At 39.6% G+C, this 14880-nt stretch overlaps 1 protein-coding gene across 1 annotated transcript; it reads right to left on the reverse strand.

Moving 5' to 3' along the window:
- Nucleotides 1-815: 815 nt before the first annotated feature.
- LOC123816833 lies at nt 816-8657 on the reverse strand. Its single transcript, XM_045836034.1, has 3 exons — nt 8543-8657; nt 8072-8383; nt 816-1328 (listed from the first exon to the last, which is right to left on the reverse strand). The coding sequence occupies exons 1-3, from the start codon at nt 8589-8591 to the stop codon at nt 907-909; spliced, it is 783 nt and encodes a 260-aa protein (XP_045691990.1). The 5' UTR covers nt 8592-8657; the 3' UTR covers nt 816-906.
- Nucleotides 8658-14880: the final 6223 nt, after the last annotated feature.

Below are 14880 nucleotides of genomic sequence, written 5' to 3' on the forward strand. Positions count from 1 at the left end.
GGAAAGGAGACTCCAACAGAAGAGCAAGGTAGTGAATTAAGTTAATACCTACAAGGTGAGATCTAAGACAAAAGACAGAGTTTCCAAAAGTTAATATTCAGATAGAAGTGGTGAATGAAAGGAAAGCTTGCAGATTAAATAGTAAAGAGAAATTAAGATTTACAGCAAAGGATGAAATCAAAATTAAGAAAATTCTGTACTTTTATACAACAAAGAATAAAAAACCAAGTGTTAATAATAGCGATTATATTTTTATCAGTAGTCCCTCAACACTCATTCTTTTAAAACTTGGAATATTTTATGAACTGTGTATAAAAACATATTTCTTCTTTCAATTTTTGATAAAAATTTTATTTATTTTTAGAGAGAGGGGAAAGGAAGAAGAAAGAGGGAGAGAAACATCAATGTGTGGTTACCTCTCATGTGCCCCCCTACTAGGGACCTGGCCCACAACCCAGGCAATTGCCATGACTGAGAATTGAACCGGTGACCATTTGGTTCAGAGCCTGCCCTCAATCCACTGAGCTACACCAGCCAGGACTAAAAACATATTTCTAAACCTTCTAAACACACATTAAGAGCAGACAGGAAACCCTCATGATCAAAACTGTGTAATACTTCTGTGCACAACTACTTATAAAAAGTTCAATCAAGGCAGGCTTTAACACTCTTGCTTATAAACCTCCCATTTATTTACTGTGAGGGCCAATTTGAAATCTTATTCTAAAAAATATAACATGAGAAAAATGTGGAGTCACACAATATCTTAAACATTTTAATACTTTATTTTTATTTAAATGTTTTAGTGCATTATTCCCTAAATGAAAACATTCCTTTGTCTTCAATATCCCTGTAGTATGGAAGTCTAATCTGCCGAACAACTCAATTAATGTGCTTTATTAAAGATTAGAAATTTGTATTGATGTCCTGTGCATTTGATATTAAATAATGAAATCCACCAAAGGAGATCAAACAGTCATAGACATTCAGCAGCCAGAGTTTGTGCTCAGCTCCCCCTGCAGTTTCTGTCACTGTGTCACCCAGAGCACAGTAGTACACTGCCGAATCTGACTCCTCCATTGACTTTTTCTCCAAGTGAAAAGAATTTGGTTGTCTACGGTGTGTGGCTTCAAAACCTTTGCTGCTTTCCTTAACATCGGCCTTTGTGGCTTTCAGGAGGAGCACTGGACCTTCTCCAGGATACTGAACATACCAGTAGAGAGTGGGGTACCGTGTGGATTCATAGGAGCAGTTTATGGTCAGGGAAACCCCTTTGGACAGGGTCACTTGGCCTTCTGTCTGGGTCACTGAGTTTCCGCGGGTTTGTCCTGAGAAAAAAGAAAAGAAAACTCTGTTATCATGGTCATAAAGCTCTTAAATGAAACCAAAGCTTAAAGAGCTGCTGACAGGGGAGAGAATCTATATTTTAAGAGGTGTGTTACTTACCAAGCACTAAGAGAACCACAGTCACTAAGCCTGGAGACGAGTTCATCTCTGCTGTGTTGCCTAAATAATGGTCTTGACACTTAACATGAGGAAATGTTGAAGTCACAGTGGAACACTAAGGCTTAGCCTACATTTCACCAGGGAATGTGTTTGTGTTAGGAAGTGTCACCCCCTGGTGGACAGGGACTGAAAAGAGATGCATGTTTCTCAGCTTCCTCCCCAAATGGCAGTATGTTCTCATCTCTGATTTTATTCATGAGGCACATGTCCCTCTTCAGGTGATGCTTAAAAATCTGAACAATGGCATCCTAAACTCTCAGGGGTTTTTTTTTCCTTACAATACCTGACACTGAAGTATTTTAACAAAGCATGCAAGATATACCTGTAGTTAGAAGACATTGATTTTCTTGAGCATTTTAATACAGTACATTATATTCTCATGTACCCTCTGGGGGCCTGCCCATAATCCACTGAATGTCAGAAAATGATCTGGGGCTGAAATCAGAGGAAATGATAAGAAGTCTAGTTTTTCTGATGGAGTAATTTTTAACTGTCCAGCATTGTACCCAATACAGAACAGTGACTGACATTTCTTACATGCCTACTAAATATTTATTATATTAAACAGACATAAACATTCTTTCACTGAGGCTTCACTACCACATGACATACCATATTTTCTCAGTCTTCAAATATTATCGATTGTAAGAACTGTTATCTCTTTAAGAATGTTTTTCAGGAAAAAAAATCATCAATGAAAGTACTAAATCAATGAAGAATGGTCTTAGATCAATATCTTAATCTCCAACTATATTCTTCCTTCCAAGGTAAGATAGCTACCCAATGTGAGTCAAGCAAGGAATATTAACCTTATTGCTTTAATGTAGATTCAGTATCAAAAATGCTTTCTACTACCATGTATATGCCACATTGTCTGACCAAACTTTAATGACATGATTCCCCCCCACAGAGTAGAGAGCCCTAGAGATGTGGAAATGCATGAAAAGCCTGGAGCATCCATTAGAACTCTCTTCCTTATCACCTATCAAATTGACACACCAGCTATTATTCATACAATACCTGATAGCAGTGAGTGATTAAAAGTTACAGATTCTGGGATCTCAACATCAATTTGAAGAAACATATTTTCCAGGATTGAGACCCACTCATATAAAAATTTTATACTTCCCCAGGTGGGTTTGTTACTGTGAGTCTGATACCCATTTACAAGATTTCATTTGTGGTAACTGGCCTAGACCAAGGTGATCCTCAAAGATGAGGGAGAAAGTTCTGGGATGTGCATGGGGATGTGTCCCTATGGCAACACAAATTTTTAAAAACTAGTCTTTTTGTATGAAGTGTCGACAGCAAAAGCAAGCAATTTTTTGGTTCACTTTTTATGGCCATTCAATTTATAAAACAAAACCAAAAGCCACTAAGAATTATCAGGGTAAACATCTGGAGAAGGACACATCTTTCTGTGAACATTTATCCACAGACACAGATGGACGCTTAGTTCAGGCGGGTTCCTGCAGTTCTCACTACACAGGTTCAGATCAAGGGGCTTCCGGAGTCCTTGAGTCAACCTATGAATAGTCTGCCGGAAGTGGACATAGGAAATCCAGGTTCAGATGCTTCACTTCTCCTCCACCTCCCAAGGTACATTCTCAGAACCTGCCACAAAACTATGCTAGAAAGGAATTCTGAAAAAGCAGCTATGGACTTTTATTCTGATCTACAAGGGGAAAACAAAATAAGCTGGGATAAAGTTGGGCTGAAAATAAACAGAGCAGCACATGGGTATACAGAGTTGTAGCACGGTACAGACAAGGGGTGGGGGTGCCAAGTGGGGATTTGTAATGGGGTCCAGAACTCAAGATCCAGGAAATGTTAGAAAAATATATATAGATATAGGGTGTCCTCGACCCCACAACTCTGAGCTGCAGAATTGGACACATGGAGCAGGGCCACTGAGAGTTGTTTTGAATAGAACAGTTTTGTAGATAACCTCTAGAATGGTTCTTTACATATCTATAACCTTTAACTGGTTTCATGGATATCTTAAACATCTGTGGCCATGCTTTGAGCCAGGGCATTTGGGAATGACTTCAACCCAGAATGTAACTGGGAGGCAACTCCCCCTGCTTACAAAGCCTGTGTAAGAGCATGGAGATGGTTGGCTCCACACCACAGGGCTACACCTGCCTAGACTTACTATGGCAGCCCAGAAAAGCTGGAAAAATGCTGCCAGTTGTGGCCAATTGTGGGAGGAGGTGGAAATGGTGCGGCAGAGGAAGATTGGTGCTGAGATTTAAACCATTCAGGCATCTTTTGGGACCACACAGCTTGGGCAGAGAAGAACCACAGACTGCTGTTTCTTTGTCTGAGATAGGGTGCTCCAGACTGGGAAGAGAGGGAAGGAAGGATTGTGCATTTGTGGATATTCTAAAGGACTTTGGGATCTCAATGAAGACATTAAGTCATTACTCTTCAGTTTGTATAACTCTTTACATAAATAATCCCTTTCCTTTTCACGAATCTCAGGCAGAAAGACATCTTTCCCTGGCAGTGGACAAGACGAACCTACTATATGGTGGGGGGCCCGGGAGCACAAGAGTCCATTCCATAATAGTGTATCATTCACCCCAACCCTGGGGCTGTTCTAACATGTACACTTTAAGAAACACATAATCAAAGCCAACGAGAACCAAAAGAAGAAACGTTCTGCCTTTTGTGTCACATAAGAAAACCTGCAGAGCATGAAGGAAAAATATTTGTTAAATTTAAATTTAAATTTTTGGGTTTTGTAAATGCATAATTTTCATGCACCTATTTGTAGTAAGCAATTCTTAAGGGATCAGATATATTTATATACTTGTGAAGCCATCACCACAACCAAGATAATGAATACAGGCATCACCCCGAAGCTTCCCCCTGTCTCTCTGGAACCCTCCCCTCAACATCTCCCCACAACCCTTTCTGCTTTCTGGCAACATCTTTGTCACAAATTCATTTGCAAATTTTATGATTTTACGTAAGTGGAATCATATCTTCTCTTTTGTCTGGACTCTTTCTCTCCGCATAATTATTTTGAAATTCTAGCATGGTCTCATAAGTGTCAATAGTTCATTCTCTTTTGTTCCTGAGTCCTATTCCATCATAGAGAGACAAAAATGATTTATTTATCTATTCACTTATTGATGTACACTATTTTTGGTACCAGTTTTGGACTGTTACAAACAAAGCTGCTATGAACATATGTGTATAAGATGTTTTTAAGCACATATACTTTCATTTCTCTTTGGTCAATACCCAAGAGTAGAATGGCTGGATTGAAGATAGGTTTACAACTGACTTGTTAAAATTAATTACTTATTCCAGTAGCACTTTTGTACATACCCTTAGGTTTTCTACTAGATGATCACAATGTCTGTGGATTAAGATAGGTTTATGTCTCCCTTTCTGAACTGCATGCTTTTGTTTCTTTCTCTTGCCTTACTGCACTGCCAGAACCTCTACTACCATACTAAATACAGAGGTGAGAGACAAAATTCCTGATCTTAGGGGGAAAGCATTCAGTCTTTCACCACCAAACATGACATTAGATGCAGGGTTTTGTAGAGGCCTTTCATGAAGTTGGAGAAATTGCCTTTGATTCTGAATTTGCTGGGAGTTTGTAATGAGGAATGGAGACTGGGTTTCTCAAATGCTTTTTCTGTACCTGCTGAGGTTACTGGAATTAATTCACCATCTGCTGATTATCAGTCTCTTTGAATATATTATTAAGTAACTGTCACAATCAAATATTAAAGAAGACATTACTCTTTCAGTTAACACACAGTGAAACAGAGCTCACAAGTGCCTAGAAAGCAAATGGCATAGCTAACAGTTTTTACCACAGTTCTCTGTCATAGCAAATTTCTGCTCCTTGGTTTTTTCACTGCTGATTATTTTCAGAGAAAATTTGAGAGAAAGACTAGAAGGTAGCAAAATTACTTCTTGAGCCTTTGAAATATCTCAAGACTTCATGTCAGCAGGTCCTTTATTTATGCAAATGGAACTAATGAAAATAAATAATTGCAGGTTTCACTTTTTCAAAGAGAGAGAGAGGGAAACATGAAGTACACAAACTACATTTCAGAAGCAGACCACTAGGTAGTGTCTTGGCCATTCCTTTTAGACTAATTATTAGACATGTGACTTGAAGAATGCACTGCAGCAAGGGTGACGAACTCTTCCAGACTTCTGTGAGTCACCAGGAAACTGAAACTTCACCCATGGCTGGTGATCACGTTCTTTCTCTGCCCTTAAAGCTTGCTGGTGATAATGCAGCTTACACCACAGTTTTCAAATTAATCAGTATAAGTGGTTTTCAAAAAAAATTTAAATAATTTCCTTATGATGAAACAATTCTTCTGAGAGCATAGTCCAAAAGGTGGAAAGAATTAGAGTTTAGGAGGTCTGTCCAGAATGTATCCAGCCAAGAAATATGAAAAGTAGAGACATTTATTGAAAAAGATACAAGATACCAGAAACATTGTACTTAAGACAATGATACCTCAGTCCTCTTCAAAGTAGCCTTAGTACCTCACACAGTTCTCCGAATTGCCATCAGCTGCCCCATCATAGATTCCTGAATTTCACCAACAGTCTGAAATCTCTTCCCTTTCAAAGGTGATTTCAGTTTTGGGAAAAGCCAGAAGCCACAGGGCACCAAATCTGAGGTGTAGGGGTGGCTGAATCACCTGGGTGCTTTGATGTCTCACCTAAAAACTCTGCACCAGATGTGATGCATGAGGTGGCATGTGGTTGTGATGAAGCTGCCAATCACCAGTTCCCCAGAGCTGTGCCCTTCTGAACCACCCAAATAGTTTCTGTGGGAAAATGTTTAAGATCAAGGCAAAATATGGAGCAGATTCATTGTGCTCAATCATTTTGAATGTGACAGCCACACAGTACACATGCTCACTCAACAGCATCTACCCCACACACACACTGACTAGTACAGTAAAGTCATCATTGTTCACACATGCTCATGTCAGTCCACTTTCCTTAGTTGCCAGATTATATCAATGTCACACAAACCATTCTCAGTATATTAACACTGGCTGGTCTTTTTCCAGACATACCTCATACACCCAAAATATTGAAATATTTACATACATTTTTCCAGGAAAATGTGGAAGCAACACAAATGCCCATCAGCAGATCAATGGATAAACAAACTGCAGTGTATACACACACTGGAATATTATTTAATTTAAAAGGAAAGAAATTCTGACAAAGGCTACAACATGGGTGAACCAGCAGGATACTACACTAGCTGAAATAAGTTACCATGTGACCAATATTGCTGCATCCCACTTTATGAGGTATCTAAAACAGTCAAACTCCTAGAATGAGAACTCAAATGGTATTTTCCAGGGGCTAGAGGGGTGGGTGAAGGTGATGTTATTGTTAACAGAGCACAACTTTTCAGTTCTTTAAGATCATCAGAGTCCATTAGGTGTAAATGTCCTTAATATCACTCAGTTGTACACCTAACATGGTAAAAATTTATGATAAAATGGTAAAAGTATAAGAATATTAAAAATGTTAAAAGACTCCTTTTCATATTTTTACTATGCACATCTGGTTTCCCAACTCAGTTATAAGATGGAGTTTACAATATAAGATCACTCATTAAACATCCATGATCATTCAAATTTTAAGGCACTGAGACAATGAGGTTAGAGGTAAGTGGAGGAAGTATTAGAACATAAGGGTTTTAGATTGTGGAACATTGAAAAAAGAGAAAAAAGAGGGCATGACACTATGAAAATGAGCCACAGAATGGCAAAAAATGCTTCTAGAAGAGTAGTGAATTGAAGAGCAAGCATACAAAAAGTTAGTTCACACTTTGCTTCTTCACAATGTCCCCCTAGAGCCACCAATTATTGCTCATTTCTGAGTGAGACTGGTGGGATTTACTGCAAGTAAATCTACACAAAGAAAATAGTCTCTTCCATGCTAGTGTGTTACTAAGATGATAAAAACACAAAGTTTGTCATATTGTAGGCACCTTAGAAATTCAAGGAGGGTATCTTAACTCAGCTAACAAATCAAAATTAAACTAACTCATTAAACAGTATAAAAGAACATAACACAAAAACAGTAAAACCACAGAAAGATTTCACAGCCTTCCTCTTCCAACAGTGCCTGTGTCATAAAATACACTCAATAAATATTTATTGAACAAATTGATCTGAAAACCTTACAATACCACAGGCTTTTACCAATGTTTAGATTCAGTTGTTTCTGAATTTCCTTAGTTAACTCTCCTAGCTCAATGTCTCACCAAACAGCAAATTGTTTGTTTTGGTTGCTCTTTGTCTTCAGGAAACAACTTCAACCCAATTTCTCAACATATAGATATTTTTGGTTAATAATAATTGTACACATGGTCTATGGACCTAGAGAGATATTTTCATAGAGTGCTTTCCCTCAATCATCCTACACCTGTGGCTGTGCTACCACAGCCCTGGCCACTTCCTGACTGTGCTGACAATTCCTGGCCTTGGTCCCTACAGCAGGTGGATGCATCAAGCAGAGTCCTGGGGTTTTTATTTACCTTCTTCCTACACACCTCTCACTGTGGGCTCACCCAGGGCACAGAAATACACTGCAGAGTCCTCCAACTGTGAAGGTGAGATGACAAGGTTGATGGAATGGCTTAGTTTCTGAAACATCAGTGAGTAGCGACCTTCTGTGGCATTTTTCTGGTTATAGGAGTCCTGACGAATAAGGAAAATCATTGCCCCACTGCTCAGCTGCTTGTACCAGAAGAGGCTGTAAGTTGTATCCCTGGTTTCATATGAGCAGTCCAGGGTCACAGCTTTCTTCTCCTGCACTGACATTGCTGGTTGGTCTTGAGTTACCCTCTGGGCAATACTGGATCCTGAAGGGGAAAAAATCAGAAGGTTTGGGGATAAATAATATAGGAAAAAATTCTTTTTCCCATACTGCTACACCTCCTTCCAGGGGAACTTATAAAATATTGCCTGGACCCCCAACCCTTAGGTCACAGAGGAGACCTATTCCCACTGGGCATGCCTACCTAGCCACAGTGAAGCCAGGACCACCTCCAGAAGGCTGGAGAGCAGCATTTTCAAGTTCTTCCAACAGATGAAAACACCTTGTTCCTCTTCAGTTTCAGGGCTCTGCAAGGTAGGGTGACTCTAACAGGAAGAGAAGAAATGCTGGGCTGTGTGCTGCTGCTGCCCCAGAACAGGAAACAGGGTTTCCTGGTGCAGCCAGTTGCTGTGGGTCACATCAGCCTTCTCTGTGTACCAGCTGAGAGTGTCACCCAACCAAACTTTTTCAAGGTTTAACTATCTCATTTTTAAATTTTGTTTTTCAATATTAGTTTATGTTAACTTCAGGTGTACAGCATAGTGATTACACAACCACACACTTTACAAATGTGCCCCCTGATATTTTCAGTACCCACCTGGCACCATACATAGTTGTTACAATATGTTTTACTCTATTATCCCATGCTATACCATACATCCTAGTGACTATTTTTAAGTACCAATTTGTACTTTTAATCCCTTCACATTTCACACCCCATTTCCCAACCATCATCTTCTCTGGCAACTATCTTCAACACTTGTTATTGCTCTTTAAATGATGATAGCCAGCTTAACAGCTGTAAGGTAGACCCTCATCATAGTTTTGATTTGCATTTCTCTTACAGCTAGTGAAGTTATGTCACTTTTCATGTATCTGTTCACCATTTGTATATTTCTTGGAAAAGTGTCTTTTCAGGTCTCTGCCCATTTTCTTAGTTGATTTTTTTTGTTGATTGTCTGTGTTCTTTATATATTTTGAATTTTAACCTCTTACTGGAGAAGTTGTTTGCAAATATCTTCTCCCATTTGTTGGTTGTGTTTTTATTTTGTTTACAGTGTTTCTTGTTGTGCAGGAGGTTTTCAATTTGTTCTAGTCTCATTCATTTATTTGTGCTTTTACTTCCTTGCTTTTGAGATCAAATTCATAAGGAACTCTATAATACCAAGGTTCATATGTATAGTGTCCATGTTTTCTTCAATGTAATGTACTTTTTCAGATCTTATATTTAGATCTTTGATGCATTTTGAATTATACTTGTGTGTAGTGACAAATAGAAGCCTTGATATGAGATGACATCCACCCTAATTATGCAGTTCAGCTCTGTAAAGCCATTGCTAGTTGTTGGGGGCTGCCCTGCCTGGTCTCAGGAAGCTGTAACCCCCCGTGACTTAGGCTGAGTGAAGGACCTCCAGACCAGGAGCCATTTAGGAGACAAAACTTATTTCCCTGGCATGATCATCAGCCAATGACAGGTAACAATTCTCTAAGAAAGACAATGAATCTAAGACAGACGCGATCATGTGGGATGGCCTGACGAAAGAAATTCACGGGGCTGTGGAAGTGAAGGGGTGATTGACATCAACCCCTGCCCCCTTGGCTTTGTCAAAGCCTGAGTCTTTGTTCTTAGATGTGAGAAATCCAAGTCTCCTGGCTGCCTTTGTCTTCTCTGTTAACTCAGAATAGCACGGGTGGCCCAGACGAGAAACGGCAGACCCCCGGGGTGATCAGGCCTGGGACATAGAACATGCAGGATCCTGTGAGATCTGTTTGCTGGAGGATGTTATTAACTTGGAATTTAAAAGCACAGACAGATAACCAAAACTGCCCTTTGAGCCATATGTTAAAAACTCCAAACCTTGCCCAGAATCTCAGCAGGAGTTCTGTCCCCACCTTTGTAAGTTGCCTACATCTTTTTATCTTTTCTGCCAGACTGTGAATCCACAAACTAAGTCTGTTTTCTCAATAAAAATCTGCTTGGGTATGGACATGTGGTGCTCCCCACGAGAAGGAGTGGCCATGGTGCCCTCCAGAAGAGAGGGTGGCCAAGGTGCTCCCCACGTGAGGAGCGGCCCTTCTGTTCCTATTCCCCCACAGGACCTGGTTGTCTCTGTGTATGTTTTTAGCACGTTTCGATGAACATGCACAGCCGAGATGGATACTGCTGGCCAGTATCCACCACAGCTAGTACAACAAAGTATTGTTGAATGTGGTATCAATTACAAGTGCTACAAAGGCCAAATAATGACTAAATCCTTACTAATATTGCTAGAGTGAATATTCATGAATAACAAAACAAACATTTGAAATGATGAACTATGTGTATAAAATACTCAAAAGTTCAAACCACCAAGCATAGAAAAAACTGCCAGTGGTGGAAGAGATGGGGCTCAGGCATACATTCTCTCAGACCACGAAACCGACATCTCAAAAGATTATGTATTCTATTGTTCCATTCATATGACATTCTAAAACAGGCTAAAACATAAAACAACAGACCAATGTGGAATAGGGGAGTGTGTGATTACAAAAGGACAGTGAAAGACAATATTGTTAGCAATGAAACTATTCTCTATCTTCATCATGTGATACTTACATAATCTACACAACATGTTAAAATCAAAATTCACAGCACTATACTCTGAAATCAGTCTGTTAGTATGTGATTATTTATTCAAAATTTAAAATATCAGAGAGATGCAAATTAAAACCACAATGAGATACCACTTAAAACTGGTCAGAATGGCTTCATAACCAAATCAACAAACAGAAAGTGCTGGCAAGGTTGTGGAGAAAAGGGAACCCTAGTACACTGTTGGTGGGAATGCAGACTGGTGCAACCACTATGGAAAACAGTATGGAATTTCCTCAGAAAACTAAAAATGTAACTACCTTTTGACCTGGCAATTCCACTGCTGGGGTTATGCCCTATGAATCTTGAAACACCAATTCAAAATAACCTGTGCACCCCAATGTTCATAGCAGCACAATTTACGATAGTCGAGTGCCTGAAAAGCCTAAGTGCCCAACAGTAATTGAGTGCATAAAAAAACTGGTACATTTACACAACAGAATACTATGCAGCAGAAAGAAAGAAGGAATGAAATCCTACACTTTGCTACAGCAAGGATGGAGCTAGAAAACAGTATGCTAAGTGAAATAAGCCAGGCAGTAAAGGACAAATACCATATGACCAAATTCCACCTGTAAATGGACCCTGGTCAACAAAACAAGCAAGTGTGCTAATTAGAACCAGAAACATGAAAGTGAAGACCAAACCGAGAGTAACCAGATGAAACAGTAGCGGGGTGCAACAGGGGGAAGAATGGGAAGTGTTGTCAAGGAACATAGACAAAGGTCCCTAGTCCAAGATAATGAGGTGAGGGGGAGAATTGAATGTGGGAGATGGGGGTGGGTTGAGCAGGGGGGAGAGTAATAGAGGGAAAATTGGGATGACTGTAATTGATGAACAATAAAAAATAAATTAATAGGATCAAGCAATAAGCAAAATCTTTTAAAAACTAGAAGAAAATAGAGATTAAAATGGCAATATAGAAATTTTCTGGCATCTTCATCCTCTCCCCACCAAAATACCAACTTTCACCATCATATACTAGAGTACCTTTGGAGAACTCCAGGAATCCAGCTCAGAAATTACACTGCAGGAACAAAAATGTCTGAGATTGATAGCATTTTAAAGGGTAAGAGGAACAATTTCACTTTACTTTAGTCAAACCTTCCCCTATGTGATGTAGCTCAGTGACAATAGAAATCTTCTAGTCCTATGGTTTTTTTCCCACAGGCAAAAGTGAGAGCAGGTGAGTGAGCACCTGGCTCTCCCAACATGGGGAGGCTGCCAAAAATACTCTGGCCTCATTCTTCCCCATCCACATACTGGGGTGTGCTACCCAACTGAGCAACTGGGAGAAGAGGAGCCAGGGCTCCCAGTGCTCATTAAAGGGCATGAGTACTACTACCCACAGCACAAACAGACAGCATCAGGATCCTGCTCACAAGGTACTAGGAAGTCTTGGCTAGTTTCAGAGCTCAGAAAAGGTCTTGTTCTGCAGGACTGGGAGGAACCCCACAACTTGGAACATCAGCACCACCCTAGGGAAAGCAAGCAATGGGGAGATGGTCAGCACACACTCTGGTTTTGCAGGGTAAAGAGAAGGTGATAATGCTAACAGTGAATTGACCAGAAATAAGAGAGGAAACCAATACCATGATGAAGGTTTAAAACTTGAGTGTGTCTAAGTATGTACTGACTCTGCACCTCTGGCTAAAGGATTTCTTTTTTTTTTTTCCATAAATAAATTTTCACCTACATGTTATAAAGCAGTTAAGTCTATAGTAATTGCACCATCCCTCTTTTTTCTAACTTGTTTTAAAAAGATAAAGCAATCAAACAGAAGCCATGCATCCCTCTCCCACCACCAGCCTTGGAGGAAATGGACCAATCAACAGTCACCTTGCTTTCACTGGACCAGAGCTAGTGGTTACAGTTAGGAAAATAATAAGAGCCATTGAGGTGTTGGACTACAATACTGGCCTTTCTTGTTCAAATGTTATAAATCTGATTTAGGACATTGAATTTCCTTATCCAAACAACCAATTTGCTAATAACTAACAACCAAAACTCACCCAAGAGTGATTATCTTTTTTTTATTAATCATTGTTCATATACAGTTTTCTCCTTTTTACTCCCAATCCAGTCCCCCCTCCCACCCTCCCCACTTCCCTCCCATTACCACCCTCCCCTTAGTCTATGACCATGTGTCCTTTAAGTTTGTTCCTGTGAACCCTTCCCACTGTCCCCCTTAAATTCCCTCTTCTCTCCCCTCCGGTCACCATCAGCCTGTCCTCTATTTCAGTGTCTTTGGTTACATTTTGCTTGTTTCTTTGTTTTGTTATTTAGGTTCCTGTTAAAGGTGAGATCATATGGTATTTGTCTTTCACTGCCTGGCTTGTTTCGCTTAGCATAATGTTTTCCAGCTCCATCCACGCTGTTGCAAAGGGTAGGAGATCCTTCTTTCTTTCTGCTGCATAGAATTCCATCGTGTAAATGTACCATAGTTTTTTGATCCATTCATTTACTGATGGGCATCTTGGTTGCTTCCAGCATCTAGCTATTGTAAATTGTGCTGCTATGAACATTGGGATGCATAGGTTCTTTTGAATTGGTGTTTTAGTATTCTTAGGATAGAGTCCCAGCAGTGGAATTGCAGGGTCAAAAGGCAGATCCATTTTCAGTTTTCTGAGGAAGTTCCATATTGCTTTCCATAGTGGTTGTACCAGTCTGCAGTCCCACCAACAGTGCACTAGGGTTCCCTTTTCTCCACAACCTCTCCAACACTTGTTGTTTGTTGCTTTGTTTATGATGGCCATTCTGTCTGGTGTGAAGTGGTATCTCATTGTGGTTTTAATTTGCATCTCTCTGATAGCTAGCACACTGTGGCAAACTTTGGCCAGCAGAGTCCGCCTGTTGTGGCTGAAGATGAGAACAAATGCACACGCTACAGCAATCCTGTGGAGAAAAAGGGGAAGGCACAGCCACTCTCCCAAGGAGAGAGCACCTCTCAGAGCTTCGACCACTCTCTCAAGATGAGTGCACCCTGACCCTTGCCTAGAAAGACTTTTATTGTTCTTTCTTGGGTCTTACATCAAAGAAGGATTTATTATCTATTACACAGAATATTATTGTCTACATTATAGGTACAAATAAGGAAATGAAAACAACAAATGCAGAAGGGGAAGATGGCAAGCTGATTAGCTCTCTCCTTGGGAAAATTCACCTAGGCTTTGGAAATTACCTTGAAGATAGTGAATAAACATCTACTGTTTTAGTCTAGGGTGAGGGAGTTTTAGCAAGAGCAAGTCCTAACAGTCTGTATGCATTTTCTAGGCCTGATTCCCATGGGAAAAACCTGGTTTGAGGGTCTGGCTCCTGCCTACCACATTGCTTCTGTAGGTTTTCCATACAGAGCTGAGTCACATTTGCTATACCAAAAACAAACCTGTCCCCTATGCCACACCAGTCACCAAAGATAAACATCTTTAGGAAGAATATAAGAGATATTAAGAATAACCTACCACTGACCATGAGTAGGAGAATTAGGAGATTAATTACCAACACAAATACTTTCATTACATTGATTTATCTGTAACATGAAAAGAAATAGCATTTTTAATAAAAAAAAAAGGTTGTGGTCAATAATGTTTGACTGAATGTTCATTCAGTCAAAACATGAAGACAAGGCAGGGAGATTTGTCACAAGCAATCTGTAAATTATCCATTCATCTAATGCCTGTGTGCATTCCACTAATAATAGTAAGGTAGCTGGTAAATACTTATAAAAATGTTCCTCTATAGCCCATACTGGAAACAACAAGTACAAGTCTAGGAACACATTTTATTGTCTTAAAATAATAGAGCTTTGTTGAGAAAGAAAGATGTGTATTCATTTAAAAATGCACATTCTTAATTAAGGAAATAATCAAATATACACAATAAGGATTTTAATATTCAAAAATCAATTTATC

Source organism: Phyllostomus hastatus, unplaced genomic scaffold (genome assembly GCF_019186645.2).
Source record: "Phyllostomus hastatus isolate PE091 unplaced genomic scaffold, TTU_PhHast_1.1 phas_contig_1095, whole genome shotgun sequence".
NCBI classification, from domain to species: domain Eukaryota; kingdom Metazoa; phylum Chordata; class Mammalia; order Chiroptera; family Phyllostomidae; genus Phyllostomus; species Phyllostomus hastatus.

What these genes read in the sequence shown, in the direction of transcription:
- LOC123816833 (XM_045836034.1), bottom strand. Translation starts at nt 8,591, where the DNA reads ATGCTGCTCTCCAGCCTTCTGGAGGTGGTCCTGGCTTCACTGTGGCTA. An exon ending in CCTGGCTTCACTGTGGCTAG is followed by an intron (nt 8,384 to 8,542) that starts GTAGGCATGCCC and finishes TTTCCCCTTCAG; the next exon opens with GATCCAGTATTGCCCAGAGG. An exon ending in GGGTGAGCCCACAGTGAGAG is followed by an intron (nt 1,329 to 8,071) that starts GTGTGTAGGAAG and finishes CTTTTTTCTCAG; the next exon opens with GACAAACCCGCGGAAACTCA.